Source organism: Thalassophryne amazonica, chromosome 10, assembly GCF_902500255.1.
Source record: "Thalassophryne amazonica chromosome 10, fThaAma1.1, whole genome shotgun sequence".
NCBI lineage: Eukaryota > Metazoa > Chordata > Actinopteri > Batrachoidiformes > Batrachoididae > Thalassophryne > Thalassophryne amazonica.
The window spans coordinates 94,009,097-94,028,036 of record NC_047112.1 but is presented as its reverse complement, the minus strand read 5'-3'; the positions used below and the strand labels follow the sequence as shown (position 1 = coordinate 94,028,036).

Here is an 18,940-nt window from a genome sequence, read left to right as displayed (position 1 = left end):
TGAGAAGTTGCTGAGAGACTGGCGCGTTGTTTGATCAAACTTTTTTCTAAACCTGTGAGACACATCGAAGTGGACACAGTTCGAAAAATTAAGCTGGTTTTCAGTGAAAATTTTAACGGCTGATGAGAGATTTTGAGGTGAGACTGTCGCTTTAAGGACTTTTCACGGTGCGAGATGTCGCGCAGCGCTCTCAGGCGGCGTCATCAGCCTGTTCAAGCTGAAAACCTCCATATTTCAGGCTCTATTGATCCAGGACGTCGTGAGAGAACAGAAGTTTCAGAAGAAGTCAGTTTCAGCATTTTATCCGGATATTCCACTGTTAAAGGAGATTTTTTTAATGAAAGACGTGCGGACGGGTCCGCGCGTCGGGACGCAGCCGCCGCGACGCTCCACCACAGGAAAAACACCTCTGTTGAAAGCCTTAAGGACAAGTTGGAACATGTTCTGCCTGTTAAACAATTTCTCATATACTCACTCCACTGAAAGCCATCAAAAGCCGCCTGGATTTTACAAATGGTTATCAACACGGAGGTGTTTTTCCTGTGCCGCCGCACCGCGTCGGCTGCGTCCCGACGCGCGGATCCGTCCGCACGTCTTTCATTAAAAAAATCTCCTTTAACAGTGGAATATCCGGATAAAATGCTGAAACCGACTTCTTCTGAAACTTCTCTGTTCTCTCACGACGTCCTGGATCAATAGAGCCTGAAATGTGGAGGTTTTCAGCTTGAACAGTCTGATGACGCCGCCTGAGAGCGCTGCGCGACGTCTCGCACCGTGAAAAGTCCTTAAAGCGACAGAATCACCTCAAAATCTCTCATCAGCCGTTAAAATTTTCACTGAAAACCAGCTTAATTTTTCGAACCGTGTCCACTTCGATGTGTCTCACAGGTTTAGAAAAAATTTTGATCAAACAACGCGCCAGTCTCTCAGCAACTTCTCAGACAAAGGAATTCCGACGAGGGGCTGGATGACTCCTCCCACAAGGAGTGCTCACAGGCGAATGACGTCACCGACAGGCGTGGAAAAACTCACGCATGCGCACGAGGGTTCAAGCATGTCTGACGTAAAAACATATGAATGAAATCCATATAGTTTTTGAAAAAAATAAAAAGGACCGTTACTTTATTGACAGCCCTCGTATAATAGCAACTAACAATGAACATACATAAATAAATAAATACATACATACAGAAATAAATGTTTCCTGTGAACACCTAGTGACTCTTACATCTCCATTTCATCCCTATCTTATTTAAGTTTAATGACAGTTTGTTTTGGTCAAACCATATTTTCAATTTATTAATTTCTTCAGTGATTTCCTCCAGAACTATCTGCCAAGCGTGAAAACTGCTGCATCCTAGTAAGAGCAGAATACTACTGGAATGAATTTGAATAAGGAAAGTTTTGTTTTTTCTCTCACCTAAATGGATGCTGCACTCACTCCAGTTTATTGTGTGGAATAGTCCCAGATTGCATTTCAGAGCTTCTAGAATTGAAACATTTCCGTGCGGGTGGTGTTGGGGGGGTAATTTTGGGTTTCAGCTTTTTTTGTTTTTCACCACTTTCATCCCTGAATATGTCAATCGTGAGTCATGTTTGTGCGGATTAAAGTTACTAACTGGGACTCCTGTCTTGTTGCGAGAAATAAATGAGAATCGTCCTCCGTTCTGTTCACACAGCTCCAAACGCTGTGCGGCTCTCTGACAAGTCAAGTTAGAATGATAGAGTCCAGTCTGAATTAATAACTTCAAAGTGAAACACCGTTTTGTTTATTTTTGTTTTTGCTTTCCTCTGTGACGTAAACTCATTTTGACTTCTGATATGAACTGGACGGACAAGGAGAGCAGTCGCCATGATCTAATGTAGTCCATGTCCGTCCAGCTCATATCAGAAGTCAAAATGAGTCAAATGGTTCTGAGAGATCTAAATAGACTGCTGTGTAATGAATGGAACCACACTGCCATCTAGTGGATATCCAGTGTGCGTGAGTGTGTATTTGTGAATCAGTAGGCATTTGTTTGTGGATCTGTGGATTTCGCGAAAAGAATCTCAAAATTACGTCACAGAGGAAAGCGATGAATGCATGTAATTGGTGATCCACAAATGCTGAAACTCAATTCACAAATACAATTTCCAGTTTTACAAATGTAAATTATTTTTTTTTTTTTTTTTTTTTTACAAATTAAGTTTTATATTTGCAAATACAACATTATTTGCAAAGACCAATTTACAAGTTACAAATATGAAATTTGCATTTGTGGATATCTGAACACATTTGCAAATCAATGATTATTTGTAGATCACCCTTTGTGCATTTACAAATATTAATGAGACAGTTTTAACCCCATAGATTGAGGGCTGTATTTTACATTCTCAACATTCTGTAGGCTGTAACCTGAGCAATATGAAACATGGAAAAGAAAAGCTTGCTGGTAGAACAAAGTCAGTGTAATAAAACAGAAGTTGGCAGTTTATTCTAGTGTCTTTATTTGAATGCATGTTTTTTGTTTTCATCATTAAGTTTTAATGCAAAAATAGTCCTATACATTAGACTTATATTCTTATTTTGGGCATGATCCAAATATGTACTTGATCGGTATCGGGCTTGATCGGTATCGGCCGATCAAAATTTCAGTGATCGGTGATCGGCCTAAAAAATCCTGATCGGTGCACCTCTATTTCTTAGTTAAGAAAGAGCTGAGCTCTCGAAGTGAGACTCTCAATTTACTATTAATTTATGCTCTTATCCTCATCTATGGTTATGAACTTTGGGTATGGACTGAAAGAACAAGGCTGCTAAGTGGGGCCGCAACTATCAAATATTATAGAAATCAAGTATTCTATCAGTTATTTTACTGATTAATCAAGTAATCAGAAAAAGTACTTTTATGTTTTTAAACAACGGTATCAATGGTGCCAGGGCTCTCGCACAGGGCGCTGTTCTACTGCAATTGCCCACGATCTAAAAAAGTGCAAAAACGAGATGAAACGGTTTAATCCTCTTTCTTTAAAAGGTTTTATTTTACTATGTGGAAAGTTGTAGCTTCTGCTGCTACAGTGATTAGCTCTTTTTACCGGTTATGCGCATGCTCCATGTCGTCTTTATTTTTTGTGAGAGTGTTACGGTGCCACATACAGGTCTGGCGTATATACTACAGTGTTAAAGCTTTGAGGCAAAGAATTTGTATTCAAATTATTTGAGTTACTTGAGGAATCGTTTCACCCCTAATATCCAGGGGGATCTGCTTGTTGAATTGGCACAAGGTTTACGCCAGATGCCCTTCTTGACTCAACTCCACATTACAAATGTGGCAGGGGTGGGGTTTGAACCAGGAAACTCTTCTGCTATTTATGCTAATGTTTTATTATTTTATTGTGGCACCACCATCTGGTAATTTGGTGTAATTTCACCTGAAACATCAATGTTTTTTATAGCTGCAAGGATGGAAACATTGTTCCAACTCATTGATTATGGCACCAAGTCAGGGACATGAATTTAATCCATTTTGTTAGTATTAGTATTCTACACTTACTATCATATCTTTTGATTTAAGGTGCATCATAGAATATTCCTTTTCATTTATATTTTCAGTGCAGTCGGAATCAACAGGTTAACTTTGAATAGTGATATATTTATTTTTCTGTTGTGTGATTTATTATCAAGAAATGTTTCTCTTGTCTTATGAAGGAAATTCTTCACTAAAATTAGCTTGTTTTACAGTTTTTGATAGCAGTGCAAATAGCTGATGTGTGTTGACAAAACAAATGTTACCAGATACCTTTAAATGTTATCAGAATGTAAGCAGCATTAGCCAACTGGGGATATTCTGCTCTCAGAGCACTCTTGTTGCATATGATGTGGTTCTGTTAGCTTCATCAGGCGCTGACCTCCAATGCGTACTGAGAAGGTTTGAGACTGAGTGTGAAGCTACTGGGATGAGAATCAGCACCTTTAAATCTGAGACCATGGTACTCTGTCAGAAAACAGTTGATCACCCCATCCAGGTCAGGGGAGAGTTACTGCCCCAAGTGGAGGAGTTTAAGTATCTTGTGGTCTCATTCACGACTGGGGATATGTTGGAGCGTGAGATTGATAGACAGATTCAGGCGCTGCCTGAAATCTTATGGACCCTGTACCAGACCATCGTGGTGAAAAAGAAGCTGAGCCGGAAGGCAAGACTCTGAATTTGCGCTCCTCACCTGTGGTCACGTGCTTTGGGTAATGACTGAAAGAATAAGACTCCTGATACAACCGGCATATGATGGCAAAGGAGAGTCCCCTATCGGGTATCTTGGCTTACACTCCTGGACAGGGTGAGAAGCTCGACTGTCCAGGAGCTGCTACTTCTTCGCATCTAAAGGAGCCAGTTGAGGTGGTTCGGGCACCTGGTGAGGATGCCCCCTGGTCTTCTCCCTAGGGCAGTGGTGTCCAAAGTATTGCAGAAAGGGCCAGGAGGGTGCAGGTTTTCCTTGCAGCTACTGGCTCCAGCAGGTGATGTCACTGATTAACATCACTTTGAGCAGGTGGGACAAGTTCATCAGTGAAATCACCTGCTGAAGACAGCAGGCTTGGGATCCCCCGGGGAAAAGTTACAGGACTTGTCCGAGGATAGGAAAGTGTGGGATGAGCTGCTTGCTCTGCTGCTACCACAACCTAGACCCGGATAAGCAGATGAAAATCAATGAATGAATATGTGATACAGTTTTTATAAAATCCATCAATCCATCCTGTTAATGTATCTACAATACACCTCTGAGCGGCAGCTTACTCCTCATGATCTTCTCTCCCCTTTAGAACAGCATCTGGACACACTCAAACACCCAAAGTGCCCATAAGCCTGTGCACTCAGGCTGGCAGAGGGATCACCATCGTCAGTCCCTCTTCTGCTCCTCATGGTTCCAACATTCCAGGTCCTGATTTCAACAAGCCCCCGACTGTGTGTACCAGCACTGCTCCAGCCAACACCCAGTCAGCCGCCGTGGTCACAGTCACTCAGACAGCCACGGGTCAGCAGCCAAAGGCACCACTGCACATCAGCTGCCAGATGACTGTTCATCAGGCTCGCAGCGCTGTCAGGCCAGGTAAACTGACTGTGAAGGAAAATGGTCAGTGAAGAATATTTTCATTTCTAACTTTTTTTTTGTAACTCTACATTTGCAGTGGCTTGTCACAGTCACGAGCGGCCCACAGCAGCAGTGACACCCATCCAGTGTGCAGCACCTGTGACCTACCTGCCGCACCTTGCCGTGTGTCCGCAGCCTTTGTCAGGTCCTACCCAAGGCTGTGCTCGGGCTGGACTAACCCTGGGCTGTGCTGCAGCATCACTGACACCACCCAATGTCAGCGCTGCATCCTTAGACGGTGAGGCTGTGAGGCCCATAAATGTCCTCGCTGTGCCTGTTGGCATGGGAAACGGCGCTGCTGTCAATCCCGCATCTACAAATGCAGTTATCAGCTGCCGACTGGATAAGGATGTCAAGGTCAGCAATTTCTAAATATTTTTAGCTCCCATCATTGAAATAGAAGCTAGGTTTTAGCCTTGTGACTGTTATTTGTTTGTGGATTAGATTTAGTCTGCATTTCCAACATACTTACAGTAGTGTTCAGAATAATAGTACTATGTGACTAAAAAGATTAATCCAGGTTTTGAGTATATTTCTTATTGATACATGGGAAACAAGGTACCAGTAGATTCAGTAGATTCTCACAAATCCAACAAGACCAAGCATTCATGATATGCACACTCTTAAGGCTATAAAATTAGGCTATTAGTAAAAAAAAGTAGAAAAGGGGTGTTCACAATAATAGTAGTGTGGCATTCTGTCAGTGAGTTTGTCAGTTTTGTGGAAAAAACAGGTGTGAATCAGGTGTCCCCTATGTAAGGATGAAGCCAGCACCTGTTGAACATGCTTTTCTCTTTGAAAGCCTGAGGAAAATGGGACGTTCAAGACATTGTTCAGAAGAACAGCGTAGTTTGATTAAAAAGTTGATTGGAGAGGGAAAACTTATACGCAGGTGCAAAAAATTATAGGCTGTTCATCTACAATGATCTCCAATGCTTTAAAATGGACAAAAAACCAGAGACACATGGAAGAAAACAGAAAACAACGATCAAAATGGATAGAAGAATTACCAGAATGGCAAAGGCTCACCCATTGATCAGCTCCAGGATGATCAAAGACAGTCTGGAGTTACCTGTAAGTGCTGTGACAGTTAGAAGACGCCTGTGTGAAGCTAATTTATTTGCAAGAATCTCCCGCAAAGTCCCTCTGTTAAATAAAAGACATGTGCAGAAGAGGTTACAATTTGCCAAAGAACACATCAACTGGCCTAAAGAGAAATGGAGGAATATTTTGTGGACTGATAAGAGTAAAATTGTTCTTTTTGGGTCCAAGGGCCGCAGACAGTTTGTGAGACGACACCCAAACTCTGAATTCAAGCCACAGTTCACAGTGAAGACAGTGAAGCATGGTGGTGCAAGCATCATGATATGGGCATGTTTCTCCTACTATGGTGTTGGGCCTATATATCGTATACCAGGTATCATGGATTAGTGTGGATATCTCAAAATACTTGAAGAGGTCATGTTGCCTTATGCTGAAGAGGACATGCCCTTGAAATGGGTGTTTCAACAAGACAATGACCCCGAGCACACTAGTAAACGAGCAAAATCTTGGTTCCAAACCAACAAAATTAATGCCTCGCAGATGTGAAGAAATCATGAAAAACTGTGGTTATACGTACAACTAAATACTAGTTTAGTGACTCACAGGATTGCTAAAAAAAAAAAAAAAAAAGCAGTTTGAACATAATATTTTTGAGTTTGTAGTGTCAACAGCAGATGCTACTATTATTGTGAACACCCCCTTTTCTACTTATTTTTTACTAATAGCCCAATTTTATAGCCTTAAGAGTGTGCATATCATGAATGCTTGGTCTTGTTGGATTTGTGAGAATCTACTGAATCTACTGGTACCTTGTTTCCCATGTAACAATAAGAAATATACTCAAAACCTGGGTTAATCTTTTTAGTCACATAGCACTACTATTATTCTGAACACTACTGTATGTGATGAACCAGCTAACCAGATGACTGAAACACTTTATAGGAGTCAAGGGAGTCATATTTCCAATCAGTTATTAGAATCTCAGCTACAGTACACAATGTACCACTAGAATTACTGCAGAGTTTTGTTTGTGCATCTGTCCTCCTATGCTTTCTTCCAGTGATTTTAAACACATCTGTCCTTTAGTTTAAAAGTTGTCTCTGTAGCAGCATTATTTTCTTCTACAGCAGGGTTATCATGCACACCTGTCTGGGTACGCCGAGTCCTGTGTGTCAGGACAACCAATGCCAGTATTCCTCATTTTAACATTTGTGTCAGAACAGAAAAGAGAAATAAAGAATGTGTGTGTTCTGGAAAAGTAATCAAATGCAGCAAACCTGCATCACCTGAATCACCAGACTTGGCCAATCAGGTATCGGTAGAGTATGGAGAAATGGAAAACATGCAGGTCAGAGGTCCCTGAGGAGAAAGGTTTAGAACCACTGGTTTACACCAAATTGTGACCCCGCCATCTGCATGTTGCAGCAGAATCAGAGACTCATCACAAGACTTTATTCCAATCTTTCATTGTCCAATATTGTGAGTGTGTGCAGACTGTGGCCTTAGCTTTCTGGGTGCTATCTGGTATGGTGTCCTGCTGCTGGAGTCCATCTGCTTCAGGGTTCAACATGTTTGTGTTCATCTTGAACCAGTCCATGCATTCTTCTCTGGCCTCCACCATCAACAATCCGTGTTTTCCCAGAGAACGCTCACTTACTGGATGTTTGTTCTTTTTCGGACCATTCTCTATGGACACTAGAGATGTTTGTTTGTGAAACTTCCACGAGATGAGCAGTTTGTAAAATACTCAAAACCAGTCTGTCTTACACCAGCAGTCATGCCATGTTCAGAGTCACTTGAATCATCTTGCTTCTACATATTGATGCTCAATTTCAACTTCAACCGATCCTCTTGACCATGCCTACATGCCTCAGTGCAATGAGTTTCCGTCATGTGATTGGCTGAGTAGATATTTGCTTTAATTGACAGTTGAACATGTGCACCTAATGAAGAGGCTGGGGGGTTTATGTCTGCTCTCAATGTCAGTTACAACCTGAATCACACAGACAGACACGCACCGTGTTGTTCCTGAGTTATTCAAATGTAAACTGCTTTGCTGTCTGATTCCTGCAGAGAGAAAAGAAAAGTCTTCTCAAGCTGCTGTCTTCAAATAAGAAGAAAGCTCGTTCTTCACCCCCCTCCTCTCCTACACTTGAGGCGGAGCAGGCTGCAGCCGGGGAGGTGCTGCAGGGTGCCGTGGGACAGGACACCTCCCCACCCTCTGGATCTGCCAACTGCCTGGAGCCGGAACCTGCCGTTCCAGTTGTTGCCGTCGCCTCTTCCTCCTCCTCAATCCATGAGTCCTCCTATCGGAAAACCAGCCCCCTTGATGCATGTGCCCCCATCGCACCGCCTCCACGACAGCCGTGCTCCTCTCTTCTATCTCAGCAGCATGATGCACGGCCCATCATATGTGAGAGGTACGACGGTGTGTGTCTGCATTGTTGTGTGGTCACCTTGTGTAACACTGCGTTATAAATATCACATTTTGTCATAGCAACAGTATCAGTGACTGACTGTCCTCACCAGGTACAGGGTGGTGGTATCGTATCCTCCTCAGAGTGAAGCGGAGCTGGAGCTGAAGGAGGGAGACATAGTGTTTGTTCACAGGAAAAGGGAAGATGGCTGGTTCAAAGGCACGCTGCAGAGGAACGGCAGGACGGGACTCTTCCCTGGCAGCTTTGTAGACAGCATCTAACACGCACGCACACACACACACACACACACCACAGTGACCCGCGGTCATCAGCACCATGACCCAGCTGACTGCTGTTGGCCTCGCCTTGTCAGTCACTGTACAAACCGAGATCAGCACCATCAGACTGACACTTTAGAGCTGTGAATCTGGACAGAGAACAAAGAGCTCCGGGCTCACGTTGTCACTTAAAGCACGGCAGACGCATTCTGAGAAGAGCATACTACTCACGAACTTGAGTTTCTGTTTAATTTATATCTTTGTAACATTTCAGCTGTTAAATTTGTGCCTTGTACTGTTTTTTCACTTTATTGTAGATAAGGACACAGAGGTGATTAGTCCTTAGACAGTATGAACTGTTGATAGAGACCTGTCACATTTTAACTTATTTCATAGTTTGGCCTTTTTGTTGTGCAACACTTCTAAGGGTTAAGCTTGCACATGCCTTATTATGTCGCAATTTACCACATAGGCTTCTCCTTTAGACTGCTGATAAGGACTTAAATGTGTCAGCAGATAAGAGCGGGTGCATTCGGATATGTATGAATGAAAATCATCACACAGGACTGTACAGTGTGAAAGGATACATCCCCAGCTCCAAGGACATTACCTAATCCACAGGATCTTAAGAGTCATCTGCTGTATTATTGCACATTCAGATACACTCGCTACCATTCGGATGTTATAATTGCACAAAACATTTCTCCAAACTGGGCCACTGACAGTCCTCTAAATTTGTGTCTGTACTGACACCTGAGATCAAACATTTGCATGTGAACATTGGGGATGGATGTATTTTAGGATTCGTTTGCCTTTTCAAATATGTGAAAAACACTCCAAACTCAACTTTATTCCGTCATATTTTGTAGCCTGGTTGTATTTACTGAACAGAGTAGCTGCTCTCCTGACGTCGTGGCATTACTCAGACCCGGACAAGAGCGACCTAACGATTCACTCTGCATCCTGTAAAGTGTTTATGAATGAGACACCACGTGCTGTCTGAGGAAGTGGGCAGACAGGACGCAGCCTTCAGTGGGCCTTTGTGTGTGCTGTAACTCATTGTGGCAGAAAAACACAGCTAGCTAAAGCACAGAATGCATCAAGTAACATATCGTTTTATTGCTCAGTAGGAAGAGGTACGTGTGTAGTAGAAATCAGTTTGCTACATATTGATTTTGGTATAGTGATTGGATTTTGCTGTACATTATGAAAAGTGTTTTATTTGTTGTATTGACTTGAATTACTGTATGATTGTTTTCTGATTGGAAGGGATTCGTAGTAGTTTTGGTGCTTCTTAAAGTCAGTGAGCACTGATAGAATGACTAATCTGGAGAATTAGCCGTTGTTGTTTTTTTATATAAATGGTTTCCTAGAAAGACATTGGGTGAACAAGTAGAGGCATTTGATTTTTATTATAAAGGAACAAGAAGAGATGCCTTAAATTATGAAATGCTCATAGCTGTAGATCATCAGTAAGCTACTGAGGTCTGAGGGTGTATTTAAACATAGCACGTCGCATGTTAACATATTACAGTTGTACAAAAACAAATTTTTCATATTTACTGACTGAGCTGCACAAAGAATCTCAGACATCGTTTTGTTTTTTTGTTTTTAAGGGGGACCATTGTGTAGCTGCTGGAATATTGTTGTAGTTTGTTTGAAATTTGGAATGTGCGTTAAGGATGGTATAAATCACTGTTAGGTTTTTTCCCTTCTAAATTAGTCTTTATGTAGAACTAACCTGACCTTTGCGTTGTCATCTTGGCACTCATCACAATAATCTCAGGCATTATGCTAAACCATTAAAACAAATGTCTAACATTTCACTGGTAAGCCTCTAACACGCAGTGGTCTTACTCCCACACTCCTGCACATATCGTGACATGCACTATCATTATAGCATTTCTAATTATAACCTGTTGCTCAAAACTCATGCAAAGGCTGCACAGTTTGAGACTGAACACAATTTCAGCACATGGGAACTGATGTTTCCTTTCATTATACCAGGTTGACTTACTATGCTAGATTTGTTTCCATTTCTTCTTTTTAAAATATGTATCTCTTTATTCTGTTGTATGTCTGACAGTGGTGAAACTGAAATGAAATTGTTTGGCACAACTCAATTATGTAAAAAAGCATTCTGAAATATTGCAGAGAAAAGCACATTTTTTTAATTAAAAAAAAATCTATAACAATAAAATAAATAAAACAATAAAAACTAAGGGTTTTCATAATTTCCGAAGGCCAGGCCATTGCTTCATGACAAGAAAGTTTTGGCTGCATTGCCTTCACCGTGTATATACTGAATAAACACAAACCCTCTGTGACTTCACCCACAGGTTTTCTGAACATCTGGTTTAAAGTTCGGGATGGTTCCATATATCACCATCTTGGTAGTGCCTAACTCCTGGCCAATCCATAAATGGGAATAGAGGTGCAGCAGGGGGCCTCACATGGGCAACAACAGTGAAGCCCGAACATAATCCTCATATCAGTTAAGAAACTAGATAAAGCTAACAGGCTAATCTTGGTTTTGTTGTTTTTTAATGCATATTTTTAAAAGAATTGTAGTAGTTTTTGTAACAGGTGGCTTGGGGGTGCAAATATTAAAAATTATGACTTACAGTAACTGTGGAGTAACAGTGGAAATAACCTCACCTAGTTGTCAATACCTAATCATTTGTGCTAATGATGCTTGTATATAAACTAATTCATACGGAGTCAACGGAAATACTGGAGCACAAACCAGTATTTCAGTTGTGTGAAAACACTATTAATTCATATGTTAGCATCGTCGGTCTCTGTGGTTCACTCTTATAATTAACAGCATAGCAAGTCATATTATCTGATATTTGTAATAAAATGCTCAGAAAAGACAAACGCACCTATGTCCACAGCAGCTAGCAGCCATTGCTAGTCAGGCCCAGGACTCAGCTCACCAGTACACTGCTGGCACTCACACTGACTTCACCCTTGATCATTCATATGTTTATGCTTTAAAGTAGCTTCAACTAATGACCTAGCAAAATAATACAAGCAAACCTCGCTCTATGGTAGACAAATGCAAAAACCAATCTGCCTATACGGGAAAAAGCCACAAACCTGACAGCATTGTCGTAAAAAGCCACAAACCCGAGATGGCACAAAAAAATCACTATCTGGAAATGGCACCAAAAAAATCTGCCTGTAGGGGGAAAAAGCCACAAACCAGACAACACTGTTGTAAAAAAGCCACAAACTGATGGTAGACGAAGCCACAAAAAACTCTGCCCATGGTAAACAAAGCCACAAACTGATGGTAGGTTCTGCAACATTTATTCAATTTAAAATTTTTCTTTGACAATATATACACAGATAGTGAAGAGCTTCACTCATTAATGTCAGCGACGTCAAGCATATAATGTGTGAAATACCATGTGTTACAATACTTTTGGAAGGCACAGTATCCTAACCTTATGATGAGTGCAAAATGAGTGTGGTATTATTACGGTACTGTTTAAGAATGTTTAATTTTCACTGTTGCTGCACTTTGTGTGAAATCATAGTCATATCATATATCATATTGATATGACAATATTGTGATATGATAATTTGGCCATATTGTACAGCCCTACTGTCAACTAGCTGAAAACTTTGAATATTAATTTACATTTACATAAAAAAAAAATGCTTAAAGTGACAGGAGGATAAAAGGGCTGTAATTGGAGGAGTCTGGGGGCCGAGCTCCACCAGAAGCTGAAAGGAGAAACAAACAAACAAAAGTCTAAAAAGTCTGAAGGACCTAAATGATATGGTTATGGTGAGGTGCTAAAGAGCTTCGCTTGTCATGTCCGCGCCACATACATATTAATAATAACAAATCCCTTCCAGTACAGTTGTCATGAAGTTGGAAACTAGTTATAAAGACCAAAACAGTTTTTGTACCAAGCTGTAAAAATGTTTATTTCTGCTAAAGTTGTGGATTTATTTTGGAGCCAGCCTTAAGCGCCGTTCAAGGACCTTCAACGTTTGATACTTCCGTATTGGCTTCATTTTCCAGCACCTGAGTATGGGGTGTGGTTGTTCTTGCCCTTCAGCGTTGATGCATCTGTTTTCAGACAATTGGACATCTTATCCTGTCAGGACAAGATTTTAAGGCAAGTTGCCGTGTTTGGGGTCACGGTGCCAGAGCTCGTTAATGTGTTTGAAAGGTTTTTGCTGTAGCTGGACGTCTCCTGTGCTGCAGCGTGAAGTCAGCCTTCACAGCGTGTTTGACTGTGAAACCCTGACCAAAGATGACAGCCACGCAGTCTTTGTGCGGCGCACACACTTCCTCACCAAGGATGGGTTGCCATGGAAATGAGAAGTCCTGCTTGTGAGGACAAGACTGTGGTAACAAACAAACAAAACATGCATTTATTTAGACAACAATCTCAGTCCTTGACTAGCTCATGTTGGATTTGTTCCTGCAGCGTCCTTAATTTTTTATGCGATGGCGTGCAGTACAAATAAGAATTTAATCCACAGGTATGTATTACCGATAGAGCTGTAAGTTGCAAAACTGGACTCTGGAAGAGATCTGAATGAAAATTATGCATGGACTGAGAGTAAATAACTTATAGCTGCAGTTTCAGGTATTTCCATGGTAATGTTTAAGCTTGGGATGTGAGTTAGAGCCAGTTCCAGGCCTGATCAAAGGTAAGCAACACTTATGTCGCCGATTATAATTTAGTAGGTGCAGTGAAATGTACTGCAACCGTAGCCAGCTGCAGTGCAGAACCATGCAGTAACGCAACGGGCTCTGCATGTGAAATCTGGTTTGGCAAACTTACTTCACTGTTAAGAAACAATCAGTTTGTGTGCCTGCTGTTTTTTTTAATGGATGAGAGCCGCTGCTTGCCACGCCCTCTCTTCCTTTCCCCTGTCTGTCTCCCACCGACTGGGTGTGTCTCCGTACAGATCAAGGAGACTGTCTTTACAACAGAGAGGTGTTGAGGTATGGGCTTACGCCGAGGCTTGAGGAAAAAGCCTCGACGTGTAAGTGAACAGGTACATACCTTGGTCCCAACCCTCTGGTTTAACCCTACTTACAGCACATAGACCGCATGAATGACACTGAAAAACACTGCTTATGAATCATATATGGTACCGATGGAGGCTCTCAGTAAAAATCAGATTAGATTAATAGAACTTTATTGATCCCTTAGGAAGACTCCCTCAGGGGAATTGAGGTTCTGGCAGCACTGTATAGCAGCACACAGGGTAAGAAGCACACAGTATCAAAAGTGGAAAAAAAACAGTTTTCAACTATAAATATAAATACACAATATAAATACCAGACATACTGATCAATACTAGTTTGCTGGCTGCTACTGTTCGGTTTAACATAACTAAAAAATAGTAAATGCTATTACGTTGTACACCTTGCAATTAAAAGAGCACAAACAAAAAATGCACCAGATCAAAGCAAACTCAAAATCTTGCTAACCCGTCTGACACTGACACCTGCTGGACATGCATAGAATTGTTGAAGGGAATAACGTTATCGCACCCATGATGAAAAAGGAGCAGGTGTAGTTGAATTTACATGTAGGTTGAAATGAGCGTGTCACTTTCTTTAATTTCTACAGCCTAGACCTGGTGGACACAAGACTACCACTGCTTGTCACTTAAGTTACATGAGTCTAAAACGAGCAATTTTAGGGAAAAAGTTTTCTTGTAGCAGTGGAGTTTGTATAGACAGACTGAAATGTGGAACTTCTTACACAAAACCACAATCATATTTAGTGTACATCCTTTAAGAAAAGTTACAGAATTTATAATATAAACAAACAAATGTCCATTTCTCCACCTTTCAAAATATATCAGTTCATTTAACGTGGTAGCCAAGGGGTCATTGCATTTACTTCCGAAACTGAAGATTGCTAGTTCAAGATTGCCAAGGCCTATTTTTGATACAATGTGGAGTTGGGTAAGGAATGGCAACCAGTATAAAACTTGTGCCAAATCAAATGCTGATATATAACAGATCTGCTGCAGTGACCCAGAGCAAAAGCTGAGAAGCTGAAACAATGTATTTTTTTAAAACGTGAAAAATGACATTTCTTTTAGGTGGTGTCCTTCAATATACAGTAGTGTTCAGAATAATAGTAGTGCTATGTGACTAAAAAGATGAATCCAGGTTTTGAGTATATTTCTTATTGTTACATGGGAAACAAGGTACCAGTAGATTCAGTAGATTCTCACAAATTCAACAAGACCAAGCATTTATGATATGCACACTCTTAAGGCTATGAAATTGGGCTATTACTTGTAGTAAAAAAAGTAGAAAAGGGGGTGTTCACAATAATAGTAGTGTGGCATTCAGTCAGTGAGTTCGTCAATTTTGTGGAACAAACAGGTGTGAATCAGGTGTCCCCTGTTTAAGGATGAAGCCAGCACCTGTAGAACATGCTTTTCTCTTTGAAAGCCTGAGGAAAATGGGACGTTCAAGACGTTGTTCAGAAAAACAGAGTAGTTTGATTAAAAAGTTGATTGGAGAGGGAAAAACTTATACGCAGGTGCAAAAAATTATAGGCTGTTCATCTATAATGATCGCCAATGCTTTAAAATGGACAAAAAAAACCAGAGACGCGTGGAAGAAAACTGAAAACAACCATCAAAATGGATAGAAGAATAACCAGAATGGCAAAGGCTCACCCATTGATCAGCTTCAGGATGATCAAAGACAGTCTGGAGTTACCTGTAAATGCTGTGACAGAAGACGCCTGTGTGAAGCTAATTTATTTGCAAGAATCCCCCGCAAAGTCCCTCTGTTAAATAAAAGACGTGCAGAAGAGATTACAATTTGCCAAAGAACACATCACCTGGCTTAAAGAGAAATGGAGGAATATTTTGTGGACTGATGAGAGTAAAATTGTTCTTTTTGGGTCCAATGGCCGCAGACAGTTTGTGAGACGACCCCCAAACTCTGAATTCAAGCCACAGTTCACAGTGAAGACAGTGAAGCATGGTGGTGCAAGCACCCTGATATGGGCATGTTTCTCCTACTATGGTGTTGGGCCTATATATCGCATACCAGGTATCATGGATCAGTTTGGATATGTCAAAATACTTGAAGAGGTCATGTTGCCTTATGCTGAAGAGGACATGCCCTTGAAATGGGTGTTTCAACAAGACAATGACCCCAAGCACACTAGTAATCGAGCAAAATCTTGTTTCCAAACCAACAAAATTAATGCCTCGCAGATGTGAAGAAATCATGAAAAACTGTGGTTATACAACTAAATACTAGTTTAGTGATTCACAGGATTGCTAAAAAAGGAACATTGGATGTATTTAAAAAATCTATTTGTCATGTACTGGGAGCACAGTTATTTTTACAGTATGAAAAGGTTTGTTTCTTTAAGAAATTGGGAGAGGTTTTTTCCACTTGTAATTTTTAAAAATTTAAATGTTTGGATGTTAACTGGATTTTCTGGTGACGCACTGAATAAGAACAATAATAATAATGTCAAAAGCCAAGGGTCGTTTAAAGTTTGTACAGTATGGAACATTTCAGGGCTTTGAAACATTTATTTTAAAACAGTGTATATAAAATGAGAAGCAGCTGTGTCGGCCTCCAAAAATCCCCCACGAGAAAACCCATTTTCAAAACAGGAAATCAAATATACAACCACCAAGAAGACAATCAGCTTTTTGTCATGCAGCTCTTCAGCTCGGGAACACAAAGGCGTGCGTGAGCCAGCCGGCAATTAATGGCCTCATTAGATCACCAACATGTGGAAGAGGGAGATAATGTGCTGGAGTTCAGGGAGGTGATCTGACTGTATAATCACAAATCAACTTCTGACACAGACACATGTCGTTAACATTCATGAACAATGTGGTAAAACCATTTTTGAAAGTCTTACTGTCCCTGGTGTTGCAGTGACGGGATCCACAAGGCTCGGTGTGACAGGCGCGCTCTGTCACGGGCTGTAAATGTGATTTAACCGCAACACATCAATCTTACCGAACGCCTCGTTAGACCGGGACAGTCCAGGTGCAGGCCAAGGCCATCTGCTCTGAGCTCCGCCGCTGTTATCCTGTGACTTGATTTTAATGTGAAGTACATTAATATGTCTTTGAGTCATTTATCGGCGTGCTGCTTAATGGTGTTCTGGTCAGCATGAGCCAGTATATTTATATCTGTTAGTGAGAATTCAAGTGAATCTTATTCATTGTAATGAGGGGGAAAGAACATTAAAGTTTACTCCTATATTGATGAAACAGTATAGGATGTTTCTAATGCTAACAAACTAGACTGGATTCATGTTCTTGACCGGATGCCGTAATCAATGAGATGGAACAATGTTTAGCTATAAAAGACATTGTTTCAGGTGCAATTACACCAAATTAACAGTTGATGGTGCCACAACAAAATAATAAAATATTTCTATAAATAGCAGAACAGTTTCCCGGTTCAAACCCCACTCTTACCACATTTCACCATATAATGTGGAGTTGTGTCAGGAAGGGTAGCCGGCGTAAAACTTGTGCCAATTCAACATGCAGATCCACCTCAGATTTGCTGTAGCGACTCCCAAGTGCAAACAAGGGAGCAACCGAAGGGACTTTTAGTTTTTTAGTTGGCGGAGGTGTTCCAAATATAAACTGGAAACAGGTGAGTGTCATGATTGGGTATAAAAGGAGCATCTCCAAAAGGCTCAGCCGTTCACAAGCAAAGATGGGGCGAGGATCACCACTTTGTGAACAACTGGGTGAAAAAAATAGTCCAACAGTTTAAGAACAATGTTTCTCAATGTTCAATTGCAAGGACATCATCTACAGTCCATAATATAATGTATAATAATATAATATAATCAGAAGATTCAGAGAATCTGGAGAACTTTCTACACATAAGCAGCAAGGCTGAAAACCAACATTGAATGCCCGTGACCAGGCAGCACTGCATTAAAAACAAACATCATTGTGTAAAGGATCTTAGGGCCCGGTTTGCGGCGGACGCAAAGCAGATGCGCTGTTTTCACAGCTGGATGCCATTCTTTGTTCCACCGGCTGCCACGCACTCTGTGCTGGATGCTGCATATATAAAAGAATTATTTTGTGGCGGATTAATCATTTTATTCTGCAAATTGCCTGTTGAAAACGGCTCTAATCACCTCCTGAATCACAGAGGAAGCTGCAGCTGGGCCATCGCACGCTTGAACGGCTAACAAGCTGCAGAAAGCATTTTGCGCCATCTAAAAAGGTAATTATTTGACTTATTTACATTGTCAAGGCTTGATAAAACAGTTGTCTGCAGCTGTTACAGTATTTATTCCTATGTTTATAACAGATTTAACTTCTTGTTATAATCGTTCAGACGAGCTGCGCTCTGATGTGACCCGCTGACGTCACCACTCGCCCTGTTCACTGCTTGTTTAGTCCAATCAACTTGTCCAAATCCAGCTATTGCTCCAGAGCCTGTGTTGTTGTGAATAGTGATTCTGACGGCCCGAGTGCGCTTCATTTATGACCGCAATGCAGATGCCGTGCACACACAACACGTGCGCGATGCATTCATAATACACCCGTAATACTGCTGTGATAATCGCAATGTGTCAGATCCATTTCCTCACTGCATGCGTTATACAACTGTGATTGTTCATCATATATTCGCTATATAATATTAATATATCCGTAATTCATACTGGGACATTTGTCATTTTTGGCCATTTTTGTTGCGGACGACAATGAATGGCCGTAATTTGTATACTCAATTCCTGCACAATTAATCCTCTCCACAGTGGGACCAGGCCCTTACCGCGTGGGCTCAGGAACACTTCAGAAAACCATTGTCAGTTAACACAGTTCATCGCTACATCTACAAGTGCAAGTTAAAACTCTACCATGCAAAGCGAAAGCCATACATCAACAACATCCAGAAACGCCGCCGTCTTCTCTGGGCCCGAGCTCATTTGAAATGGACAGACACAAAGTGGAAAAATGTGCTGTGGTCTGATGAGTCCACATTTCAAATTGTTTTTGGAAATCATGGACGTCGTGTCCTCCGGACTAAAGAGGAAAAAGACCATTCAGATTGTTACCTGCGCA

At 41.2% G+C, this 18,940-nt stretch overlaps 1 protein-coding gene and 1 long non-coding RNA gene across 3 annotated transcripts in view; one reads left to right on the top strand and one right to left on the bottom strand.

Annotated features, from left to right (window-relative positions):
- Positions 1 to 9,581, top strand: part of sh3rf1 (SH3 domain containing ring finger 1) — a 128,724-nt gene extending 119,143 nt beyond the window's left edge. The window contains exons 9-12 of one of the 2 annotated variants that reach the window (XM_034180545.1): positions 4,796 to 5,082; positions 5,165 to 5,481; positions 8,242 to 8,588; positions 8,698 to 9,581. In XM_034180545.1, coding sequence (XP_034036436.1) covers positions 4,796 to 5,082; positions 5,165 to 5,481; positions 8,242 to 8,588; positions 8,698 to 8,866 — 1,120 coding nt within the window. In that variant the 3' untranslated portion in view covers positions 8,867 to 9,581. Of the gene's footprint in view, positions 1 to 4,795; positions 5,083 to 5,161; positions 5,482 to 8,241; positions 8,589 to 8,697 lie in introns of both variants that reach the window. The other variant, XM_034180544.1, reaches the window with a different exon arrangement.
- Positions 7,966 to 8,315, bottom strand: LOC117519221. The gene is made up of 3 exons (XR_004563212.1): positions 8,187 to 8,315; positions 8,104 to 8,111; positions 7,966 to 7,977 (listed from the first exon to the last, which is right to left on the bottom strand). It is a non-coding gene; the product is annotated as an uncharacterized LOC117519221 (long non-coding RNA).
- Positions 9,582 to 18,940: the final 9,359 nt, after the last annotated feature.